The 12,850-nt window shown below is 36.8% G+C and overlaps 1 protein-coding gene across 1 annotated transcript; it reads left to right on the forward strand.

Moving 5' to 3' along the window:
* Positions 1–9,145: 9,145 nt before the first annotated feature.
* Positions 9,146–11,681, forward strand: LOC128788388 (arg8-vasotocin receptor-like). The gene is given in 3 exon segments (XM_053943397.1): positions 9,146–9,192; positions 9,194–10,059; positions 11,136–11,681. Coding segments are annotated over 3 exon segments (1,113 nt in total). The 3' UTR covers positions 11,336–11,681.
* The last annotated feature ends 1,169 nt before the right edge of the window (positions 11,682–12,850 follow it).

Here is a 12,850-nt window from a genome sequence, read left to right on the forward strand (position 1 = left end):
CATGATCCATCAGCTTCTCAAAACAACCATGAAATACAAAATAACTGAAAAACAGTGGACAGGAAAAGATAAATTTATGTATTCCCATGCACAAATTCTGCACCTTCTAAAATGTTTTGACAATTTATTATTCTCTTTACTGTAGTAATGACATTAGGAAGAAATTATCTCAAATTTGTTTAAAAGATAGAGTAATTTTATAAGCTCTCTTAGTAGTCAAGGATGAGTTCATTCTGTTTGACTAAATACCTACTTTTTAGATAAGAGACATGAATCCACATATGGTGTTCAGACAGTGGCCAACTCTAGTTGTTTTCACATAATATAGATATCATCTCATTTAAATGGTTTTGAGATATATTTAAATTTTAATAGGATGTGTATTAGCTATTTGTAAAATACTTCCATTTCAGTACTTTTCATGGGAAGTATTAAGAGAGAAATTTGTTGTTATTATTGATGGGTTTTTGTTGATCGCTATTAGGTTGCATACCCAGCACTCAAGCTCTTTCAGAGTGGTCCCATGATTGTTTTCAGTTTAGGAAACACTGAGAGTAGTTTGATTTTAATGCATTCTATCTCTGTTAATAAATTAAAAAAAAATCAAAAGCTTTCAAAAGATTTTCTCATTATACCTGTTACTACATGCTTTTGTAGGTAGGATGAAAACTTGTAAATCAAGTTACACATCAATTGTGGTGAATCTTCCTGTTTTAAAGAAAGAGAGTTCTTTGATGTATGTGACTTTGTCATGTTATAGCCAAAGTATTGTTGTGTCAATAATTCAGGTGAGTTAAGTGTGTTCATTTATATGCATGCTATACTTTTCAATGCCATTAATTATTTCTAACATTCATATTTGTATGTTTGTCTTGGACTGCTTCTTGGAGGGAAAGTCATAATAGGTTATGAGGCAGCTTGATAAAAATTGGATATTTACTAGAAATAATGGTTCCAAAATTTGTCAGTCTAGGATTCTCACTCTTGGTCTATGAAATGTGGAAGTTTTTATTTTGAGAAAATAGTTTTGCACATACTCTTACTCTATGTTTGATATGAGTAGCATTTTTATATATAGCATTAGTTTATTTTTACTTGCCATATTGATTATGGATGGTATTCTGAAAATACAGAACTATCACCTAAGAGACTCAAAGAAATTTTAAAAAAACCCAAGTATTTCAAGGCACTGTGACAAGTTAACATATATTGGTAGAGCAGTATTCTGCTAATAATGGTGTAGGGAAAACACTGGTTTGTATTTTCATCAGCATAATATGATATGGAAAGAACCTGTGTAGTGCTAGCAAATATTTTAGGCTTTGCAAACACAAGTATTCTGCCTCTTAACACTAGATGGCAGACAAAAATGGGAAAACATTTCATTGTTTTCAGGGATACAATACTGAATAATTAATTTCCAACTTGAATGAACATTCACTGAAAGCTCTCAAAGTAATGAGAATTAAGACGATTGAGCACATGCTTATGACAGCACGGATCTTTCTGCAACCTTTCATTTGGATGTGTTCTTTGGCACAAACACTGAAAATAATCAAGTGGAACTTTTCTACATTATTTTCATATTGCTTTTTTATCTGTTATTCCCTTCAATATTTTGCTCTTGTCAAAGAGCTAAAATTCTAGAAGCCTTAGAAAGAGTTAAGCAACTCAAGTAAAAGAGAAACTTTCAAAAAAACCTGCCCTTGCCATATCGTCACATAATTGTGAAATTATCTTCTGTAAATCCAAAGAGCAGATGGTGTAAGATATACATTGCAGCTGCTTAGTATCTTTGCCTTGCTTCAGTTACCCGAAGTAACTGGGCTGCTTTGCTCCTTACTGTCATTAAATCTTAGACAATAATGTGGAAGTAACGTTTGCTAAGGGGCAACTCTCCTCATAGAATATTATAGTGTGCCAAATATTATGTAATCAATTCACTTAAAAGCCAGTGAATATTTTGGATTGTTATCCCCTTCCTCTCCCAGATACATCCTCCAAAAAAGAAGGGTCAGAATCCCCAAGATTCTGAATCTCACTCTGAAATGTCAGTTCTTCTAGCTAATCGTGATGTGCATACACATAACTAGAACTGTAACAAATCCCACCTCCTCTTTCTTCCTCAGTGCTTGATTTCCTGTGTCTACATTGCTCCTAGCTGATGGTCTCTGCCCTTTTGTGCATTCTAGAAACCTATGTCCCAAAACAAGAGTGTACCAATCAAATAATTATATACTAGATATAAATAATGCAGTTGATTACTTAGAATTTAAAATTCAGACTTGTGTTAGAGGTCATATTAAAAATTCCTCTTCAGCCCCCTGTGATTATCATAAGAGTCATTCTGCTACCTTTGAGCACTCAATAAGTGATAGATGTGAATGTTGTTACTGCAGCATCTGGTTGAGTGTATGATTGTATAAGTGTCACCCAAGGTTTTTGGTGTAAATGGAAGGAGATAAAAATGCAGAGTCTTTTTAGGTCTGGTGTTAATTCACTGTCCATAGTGTTTGCAACTGCTTATTCAGTATTGCTGGAGAGACTGACTGTCATTTGTATTTACATTGTCTTTTAATTAAATTATTGATGTGGTTGATATTTGCTCTGGACCTCTCAGTATTGTACTAGGTACCATCTTAGCATTTTTGCCTTTAATAAAAAGCTCTGTTTATAACTTCTTATCTGTGGAAAAAGGTGCCTTGTAATTCTTCATCAAAATAGTTCCTTCTCCTAAAGTTACACATTATTTCTCCATTTTTATTCGCTCTGACTAACCTTGGTGAAGCTCCTTTTCTGTCACTTGTTTTCCACGACCCTGGTGGCAGGTGAGCTATCAGGCCATTTAACATCCTAATAGAGAACCCAGACTGTCTGGAATACTGCAAATGAAAAAGACAGTTTTTGGCAGAAGCCTATGTAACTGATTTATAATGATTTATTTCTGTCTTAAAATAGCCTGATGGAAAGAGGAAAGAGAAGAGTAAGAAAGAGTAAAACTCTGTACTCTATGGGTAAACACTTTATTAAAGTTGCATGAAATTTTACAGCAACAATAGAAAAGAAGCATTACTTAGAGAATGGCTTACAAATTGTGGATGATAATTCTAGCACCATAGTAAGAACATGAATTAAGCAAACTGGTTCCAGGCTTTGGACCCAGTAGCACCCTTGCTCACTGCTGTCAGTAACAGCTGTAAAATCAGAAACTTACCTAAAGAATGAGGTCGGCAATAGCAAATAATAAAGTTCTTACTAAAACAGGTTAAAAAGTTATTGTTTCAGATGTAATCTCCTTAGGGATTAAAAAGAGGCACGTTGTACTCTACGTAGTTAGTGGTACTGTTTTGTGGTGAGTATCTGGGACGTGCCTAGTTACAAGTCACAGGGGACCCATACACATTTTTTTTCCGTCTGGCTTTCATGCCTGTGGCTAATTCCTACTGGAGGATGCACTCAATTTAGAAAGGTCTTGTTCCAAAATATTGCCTAACAGTAAGTAGGAATGTTTGATGTGTTGCAGTCCTACATTCCAAGGCTGTATAGACCTGCATTTGATTTGATGTAGCCTTTAATCTTACTAAAGTAAAACCCTCTTCCTTTAAATACACAGTTAATTTACTCTTTTGGGAAATGAACATAGTTTCTTATAAAGTGAAAGACATCCAGGTCGCATGTGTGCAGGAGAGCAGCATTTACGCGCACAAAACACATGTACACCAAACACAGATGTGCACAGTTCTCTTTTGGTGTATAAGCAGGGCTAGCAGGACAAAATGTCCCGTGTTCATTATGATATTAATTGGAAAAGTTAAGGGTGCCTAGTTCATCTTGACTGGAAATGGATGAGATTTCGGGTTGTCCTGACATTTTCTAATATTCTTTTGGCTTCACTAAGAGCTCTCCTTCCTGACCAGAATTGGTTTTGTCCGAATCAAAGCTTAACTCTTTCTGAGGAATAAAGTTATTGATGCTATTCATAATTTTGTGTGTCTGCTTGTGTGGTGACAGTGACATTGGTAACTGCCTACACTGCATGACTCATTGTATGCTGTCTGTAATAGCGTCTGTGATGTATTTGTCTCTGTCTTCTCTTGGCACATTGCCTTTAGATGTAACTTTTTAATGACGTAAGGTTGAAGTGTACTGTTAAGCCAGGTCCAAAGAACCTTCTATATTAATGTAACTACTGTACTAATGGTGGGATTTTTTGTTTTTAAGAATCCAGAACTGTAGGAGATTGTACAGTATCATTAAGGTGTACATAATTTTAGTCCAGTAAAAAAGACTTGCAGCAAAGTAGTTTATCCATCATGCTCTGTAAACAAGCAGTATTACATTAATGAAAAATATGGACCTACCTTGCTGTAAATGCATCTGTGCTAAGTATTGAACAATATTCATGTGTAACTTTGATTCATCTCCTGTAGGAAAGAATACATTTGCTATCCATCACACTACTTCCAGAAGCAGTTTTCATAACATTTCTTGTTACTGATATGTATTTACATTACTTTAAACATTTCCTCAAACATAGTCTCTATCAATAGGGAAATTTCAATGCAATGCTATGTTGACTCCTTTTGTTTACCCTAGAATATATTACTAAGTAAGTATTTTATGTAAAAAAGTATTAAGAAGTAAATATTTCTACCATCTTCCTGGTAACTGTATCTTTTACTGTACATTCTAGTCCTTTCCTCCCTATAAGGGCTATGAGAGCTTTTTGTACATTTTAATGTTTGAGAGTAAATAGAATAAAATCAGCACTAAGGAAATAATTTTTTATTTCTCTAAAATCCTCTAAATATGTAGCAAATCATGCAAAAATTTGTTTTTCTTAATTAGTTGGTTTTCATGACTTGACAAGTGCAGTAACAATAATCTACTACCTCTTCACATCTATAGAATCTCACTAAGAAAAGAGGCAGACCTGGATTTCTTACATCAAAAGCAGACAGCAATATTTCCCACTTGATCTTTTCTTAAATAGGAACATTTTAGAACTTGCTTATCCATTCCAAAGTAAAAGACTGCGAACCTATTCCTTGCAAGTTGTATTTAATAACTTATGATTGTCAAAAATTAAACAGTTTCTGGGTTTTAGAAAGTGGTTGAAGGCATTTAACCCTAAAATGCATATATTTCTGCTTCCACATATATTCCTCAGCTGGCTTAGCAAAAAAAAAAATCTGCAATGCACTGCAATTCATGCAGTTTTTGGAAGGCAAAGTTTGTGATGGGACTTCACACACGCACAGGTCACATGGAATTCATAGGTCAGGGGAAATGTTTATTCCCCACCAGCTCAGCACTCCCCACTCACCACACGTGGAATATTTCCTCGGGAGCGCCTGCACGGGAGAGGTGTTGATGAGCGTGAGTGAGCTCAGCATAGCCCTGTGAAGATGATCAGAGGGCTGGAAGACGTAGCCTAGTGAGGGAGGCTGAGTGAGCTGGGCTTGTGCTCTGCACAAGAGGGTGCAATAATAAAGAGGGTACAATAGCTTACTTAAAATACCCTTTCTTAACGTAGGGTAAACTCCAGAAAATATGGATAGTGAGGAAATCTTAGGTCCCTTCCAGTGCTGGGAACTCCATTTTTGTGCAGCGTCAGACAGACATTACATGGATCTTCCCCTGCACAGATGCCATCTGTGGAGGGGTTCCTCTTTCTTCCCACAATGTGGAGCCTTTTCTTTTGTGTGGCAAACAATCACATGTATTCTCTCCTGACAGGCTGGGATGTCATCTCATTCAAGATATTCACCACTGTCAGCACAGGTTTTAAGTACAAGGCTCAGCAGAACAGACATGTACTGTTCAAGACAACTAACTCCTTGAATACAATGTATTCCACAATGCTCTCAATATAGCTTGTTCAGCCTGGAGGAGAGACAGCTTCAGAGGCACTAACAGTGCCCATGCAGTGCCTAGGAGCATGCTGGCAAGAGGTCCGAGCCAGGAGGTTCTGGTGACACATAAGGATAGCTTTTTCACAATGAAGATAAAGATTTGTAGCCAGTTACCCAGGGAGATTTGGGGTTCTAAGCCCTTGTTCGTTTTCAAGACCTGAATGGACAAACCCTGGGTAAAGTGTTCTGAATTCAGTGTTGTCCCTGCCTTGAGCAGCTGTGTGATTCTGAAATTCAAAGCAGATAGCTAAATTGGAGTCTTAATCTGTGAGCTGAATCTCTCCCTTTAGCTAACTTAACAAACATTAGATGACAGTTGACACTGAGAAGTTCAGCAGAAGTTAATTAAAATAATTTAGGAAAAGAATTTAGCTTGAACAGGTAAAGTTTGGAATGAAGCAAAGCTGGGCAATGAGAGGACAATATTGACATAAAAGAACAGCTAAGGCTGCTTGAACAATTTCATCTGTTATCTTAATTTTCTTTTCTCAGCAAGTAATATTCCCAGAGTGGATTAAATTTCAATTTAACATTATCCTGACTATCTGCTTGCATGGATGCAAAAGACTGAAAGGGCACAATTATAAAGTTATGAAACCATTAACATATATTGAACTGATTATATACAAGATGGAATAGAGTCTTACATCCCCAGGACAATTTGTACAGGAGGGCCACCACCCTTTTTATAACCATAGCGAAGGCTACTTCTTTCACAGTGTGCTTGCCCTTTAGCCTGTGTCCACATGCTGGATCTGACACCTGGGCTGTTGCCCAGACACTGTGTGCTGTGTGTATGTGTAGACCAAGGAAGAGTTGTGTGTTTCCAGGGATCTTGTTGGGTCATTCTAGATATAGCTGATAAAACACATTTGCCTGAAATATATGTCTATCCATATCTTATGTATTGTGAAAAATCATACAAATATGTATGATATTCTGGTTAGTTTTCCAACAGTATCCCAGAATTGACTTCTGTTGCATATACTGGGTTTTTGTATATAATTTCTTGATATTGAAATATAATAATGAAACATAAATTTATGTTTATCTTCTATGCCTGACCCTGAACTTAATATTCTCTTCAATATGTTCCTGTTTCAACCCACTTAATCCTAGCTCTGCTGAGATGTACGTGTTTACATCATATCGTACCGGAAGAATAAAGAAGCCACTTGGCTTTTTGTTAAGTTGTGGAGTGAAGATGGTCAAGGTAAATGATTTTGAAGCACACACCTGAAACTTAATCTTCATCAAAAGACAGAACCTGAGATCAGCCCAGCTGCTCTCCAGTGCAGTGTTTGCCATCAGCAGCATTTCCAGGGGTTTATTGTTTGTGGTCAATTCAGGTACTCTTCTGCAAGTTGCTGGGTGAAGGGAGAGTGAGGGTTAAGGCAAATCCATTTGTTCCCTCATGGTCTTGCTATGCCTATTTCCCACTAACTGAGCTAGTTTCCAAATTGAGGGGGAAAACTAAAAGGAAACAACCTCAGGAATCCAGGTTTCCTACAAATAGGCCTTAATTTAGGAAAAAAAAATCAGGTATATTAGATTAAATTGTGATTCATAGTCTTTGCAACACAGTCTTAGAGAAAAGCTTTTGTAGACTCAGCAGCTGCAGCAGTGTTCAGCCAAGTCTAGATAATGGATACTTACAGCTGCTGTCAGTGGAAAAGCTTCCTGATATTGTTCACCTTCTCTGTGTCTGTTCTCATAGTCGTACCCTTTCGTGAGCTGTTAACATCCATTGCATGGTGGCAGATAAGGGTGAAAGAGGGAGAGCAAAGGATCATGTAGGTTTTTCAAACTTTTGTAGCCTACCTCAGCATCCTGTTTATGAATTTTGCCCTTCACCTGTTTGTTGGTATGTGAAAGCCTTTAGTAGCATAGAAGTGGTAGTCTGTCTGTGAGCTTCCTGAGCTCGTCTTATAATATAATTGTGATCACAATGATTATCAGCTTAGGTTTAGTATTATGTACTATATATGCAGCATAGATATTGCTTTTCACCTTACTGGTTTCCTCCTCAGAAAGACCTCAGTGTCCTGTCTGTAACCAGAAGGATATGAGTGCCCTAGCTTCAAGTAAGATTGCGTACAAATATCTGTTATTTTTCATATTAAACTGATCAATTTTACTTAATCTCTCTTTTGTGATTAGGAGGGCATGCTGAGAGATAAAAAAAAATCAGTTTAAATTTTCTATTCTTATTTGCCACAAACTTTATGCAGAAGTCATATGGGAAAGTTGAAGAACAATGACTTTCCTGTGTTCATGATACAATTTACGTTTACAAAAATGAAAAGGTTTAAGTACTGAAAAATGATCTCGCAGACTTTATCACTATAATAGAATAGAGACCTTTGGGTATTGTTTCATCATAGAGACCTTTTTCTCAGTTGGATTTGCCACTGAATTTTCACTTTTTTCATCATTAAATTCTCAATTGACCCACAGTCCCAATAAAAGTAATTTATTTCACATGTGTTATTTTTAATTTTGCTGAGAAAAAACCTCTAAGTCTTGACCCGGTTTTGAAATAAAAATATTATTTTTTAGGGCAGTACAAATATTTTTCTTTTTATTTTAGAACCAGGTGACTCCAAAAAAGAGAAGAAGGAAAAAAAGGGCTATGGAAAAATGTATTTCTTTCTCTGTGCTGCATTTAGGATGTGGTCATGCCCCAGGAGCCTAGAGGTTGCTTTTACGATGTGCCTGAGCTCAGGAATCCAATATTATCTACGTATAAACCTTCCTCCCACTTCTCCTAAAGTGTGCTCCTCTGGTTTGCGTAGAAAAATTTTTGCAAGAACTCTCCCGAGTAATGTCATTTGAGTACAAGTCTGGCCACAGCTATTTACAAGTTCGGGTTTTGACTGAAGTGAGTAATTGAATCACATTGAGCCTCTGAAGTTTGCCTTTTATTTATATATTTCCCCCAATTGTGTGGCTCGGTCTGCCATTGGCTGCTGTCCCTGCAACCTACCCGAGGGCTCTGCAGTTACATAAGGCTCTGTCTGCTGGGAGCCTATATAAAGCCTTTTTGCATGCCAGCAAGAGGCAGAATCTTATCACGATCCAAGTCCCACTGCTTTAGTTCGCATGAGCAGGAAGATTTGCTTGAAGATATCCTGAAACTCAAACCCAGGCTGCTTTGTTTGCCAGCCAGTGCTTCACAGCTGTCAACCTCAGTCGCAAGTGGCAGCTACTGTGACTAGCTTCTGTGCATTATGAAGAATTTTTCATTTCCTATGCAGGATAACACCCATCAGACCGAGTCCTCCTCCTCACAGATTCCTGAGTTTGACAAATCAGTCAGATCCTATTGGAAGACCAGAAAGAGATGAGCAATTAGCTCAAGTAGAGATTGCTGTTCTGGGGGTCATATTTCTGGCAGCATCTGTGGGCAATTTCATTCTCATACTGGTGCTGTGGCGAAGAAGAAAGAAGCTGTCTAGGATGTATGTGTTCATGCTTCACCTCAGCATTGCTGACTTAGTGGTAGCCTTTTTCCAAGTGCTGCCTCAACTCATATGGGATATTACAGATGTTTTCATAGGGCCAGATTTCTTGTGCAGAATTATCAAGTATCTACAACTGCTGGGCATGTTTGCCTCTACTTACATGATAGTGGTCATGACAGTGGACAGATATCAAGCCGTTTGCTACCCTATGGTCACTTTCCAAAAGAAGAGAGCTCTCTGGAACATCCCCATTTGCAGCAGCTGGTCTATAGCACTGATTCTTAGCCTACCACAGGTATTTATCTTTTCTAAGACTGAAATATCTCCAGGTGTCTTTGAATGTTGGGGTGAATTTATTCAGCCTTGGGGCCCAAAGGCATATGTGACTTGGATTTTTGTAGTTATATTCTTCATTCCCTCAGCAATCCTTATCACATGCCAGGTCAAGATTTGCAAAATAATCAGAAGAAATATAAATGTGAAAAAACAGAATGAATGTGAAGCAACAAATCAGAATCAAGTCCTACCATCCCGAGCAAGCAGTGTGAACTGTATTTCAAAGGCTATGATCAAGACAGTAAAAATGACAGTGGTGACAGTTGTTGCGTATGTTCTCTGTTGGTCACCTTTCTTCATTGCACAGCTGTGGTCCGTGTGGTTCCCCAGCATCCTGACCGAAGGTAAGATGCTCTCCCTCCTCAGTCACAGCTGCAGAGCAGGCTAGCACACTGCTGTTGAGTGCTTTATGTTTGCATTTTGCTTTTGTGTAAAGGTTACATGTGGTCATTTGAGGAAGATTAAAAAGAAATACCTGGATTGATTATCTCCTGTATTTAATCAGGTACAGGGAGCTTCTTGTGTTATGTGATCAAAACATCATGTGTCTATTTTGTGTGTGTGTCTTGAGTGATTAACAATTTAAAGATTCATGAACACCATGGTGAAAAGTATCGTGTGCTTCAGCAAAGCCTCAAACTTTTAGAGGTTTAAGGTATTATAGAAACAGTATTTTGGGCTCTTGAGGTGAAAAGGAGCAATTGACTATTCAAAGTAATAAAACTATTTCTTATTTACTGGGTAGAACAGTGGTGTTATAAGACATCTGATTTTTTTTAATATTGAAATCATATTGATGATTTCAATTTTACTTACAAGTTTACTCTGTAGTAAACTATGAAACAACCAAAAATTGTCAACCAGCTGTTTATAAAGCAAAAAAGTAAGCCTGAGAGAGTTATCAAACACGATGTTGTAAACAAGAATAGTCTTGTCAAATTTATACCATTGCCTCTTTGTGAAAAGCAGACTCTATATGTGACTTTAAATTCACCTATTCTAAATAAAGAGGTAAAAAAAGAGAAAAAAAATAATAGTCCTGCCTGATAAAAACAGTAGTTTCTGAACTTTAAGAATTCTTCCTGTCAGTGTCAATTTGAGTCTTATTCTACATACATTTATGTCAAAATATGTATCTGTATTTATTTGTATCTGTTTAACAGCTTAGTAATTGCTTTTAAAATTAATGCAACTACATCTAAAAAGAGTTCTATGAAACTATTTAACTCTGAATGCATACAATAAAGTGTGCTTTATACCTTCAGCAATTGCAAATTGCATTGATATGGGAATTTCCTACTATTAGATTAATTTTAACGTATGAATAGATACAGCAGAAAGCAGCAGACTGTGAAAATGTGTCTTATATTTATAAGAGTGTTTTATTTAGTCTCTTATTCCTTTAACTGTTTTGTTCTAGGTTCAGCATTCACCATTATAATGCTCCTTGGCAATCTAAATAGTTGTGCCAACCCATGGATTTACATGTATTTCTGTGGCCAGATTCCATATTGCACAAATAAGCAGCTGGAGAATACCTCGGCTCAAGAGGAATCTGTGTTCACGGCGAGCATTCATCTCGTAGACAGAGACCCTGAGGATAACAGTACTTCTGCATAAATGCTGAGAGCTTTTTTGTTGTTTTGTTACATTCCCTTTATTCACAAGACATATTGATATTTTACCACCATCCCCTATTTTGTGTATGAGAAAGCGGAAAATTTGGTTTTTATTGTAAAATATATATTTCTCTGCAGTTCTGTAGCATATTCAGGAAATTTCTGTGTTGTGCAAACCTGACTCAGTGCATCAATCACCACTGTCTTATAAGAATGAATTCCTGTAATGACTGACAAAGATACATAAAAGTATCTTAGATATTTTGTGTCCTAAAGTACTTCCCCATCTGTGATTATGGATTTCTAAGTAGTAAAATTTTATTACTACCTGGCCCAACAAATTGAAACATAATTGAAAAGGAACCTGATCTAATTAAACTTGAATGTGTTTTCAGAGTGAACCATGAATTGTTTATCATTCTGGTGTGATTAAGGGACAGTGACAAAACTTGAGAAGGCAGCACAAAGTCAGAAAAAGCTTTTGCCAGCTCTTACTAGCACCTGGTTTAAATTAACTCTTTATGTACATTTATAAAATGCCAAGCAACTTAATATAATTTTTTAAAAAATAAAAGAATTTGGTATGCTTGTGACATTGAACCCCTACTTCAGTTTCAAATTCCATTGTGGATTGCAGGTATCAGCAGCGTAGCAGCAGTTCAGGTTTTTTGGCTTCAAACCATGGGATTTGATTTTCCATGCATTTCCTGATGTGTAAGCAGTTAACTGGACACCTATGCACACCCCATACACACACATATACATGCTCTAAATAAAAGTGGGTGCTAAGTGACACTTTCATTTGGCATTCAGACCCATTTGTTCTAGCATGGGATTTATTGGCAGGGTACCAATTATTATTCTATTTGTTAGTATCCCTTTAGGTTCAAATTCAAATATTTCCCTTTGCTTTAAAAATAAATCTGCATATCTTTATTTCAAATGCCATTTGGTTGCTGGTTTGTGGGTGTTATATTCAGGTAGCTATTTATTTCCTTTCAATGTCTGCAATCTGATCAGAGGAATATGCAAGGAATATCAGCAAGGCTCTTTCAGGTGAGAATGGATCTGCATTCCCAGGGACTCTTTGTGGCATTTACATCTGGTGACACATAATCTGTCTACATACTGTGTTTCATCACATTTCAGTTTTCTGAGTGCTAGCAGTCTCAAATATCAGTAGAAAAGCTATAAAACTGTGGGGTTTTAATAGTCTTTAAATTGTAGTCAAAGAAATATTTATTTAAACCAAATACTGATCACATAATGATAAATTTTGCTGTACAGTGAATAGTTACGCTTTGGGTTAATTTATGCTGATATGACTGCATATTCTATGATTTCTATTATCTGTATAAGTAGACCAGATAAGGGCAAAAACCAAATACTGGTTCTTTATAATGGGAAAAGCTAATGCCCCAGCCCAGCTGACAAGAACAGGTCTCCAGCTGTTAGGAAGAGGTAGAAGGTGGGTGAAGGTAGTACCAGAGCCAGGGAGGAATGGGAAGGGTTTGCG

The sequence above is a fragment of the Vidua chalybeata genome, chromosome 5 (genome assembly GCF_026979565.1).
Source record: "Vidua chalybeata isolate OUT-0048 chromosome 5, bVidCha1 merged haplotype, whole genome shotgun sequence".
Lineage (NCBI taxonomy): Eukaryota > Metazoa > Chordata > Aves > Passeriformes > Viduidae > Vidua > Vidua chalybeata.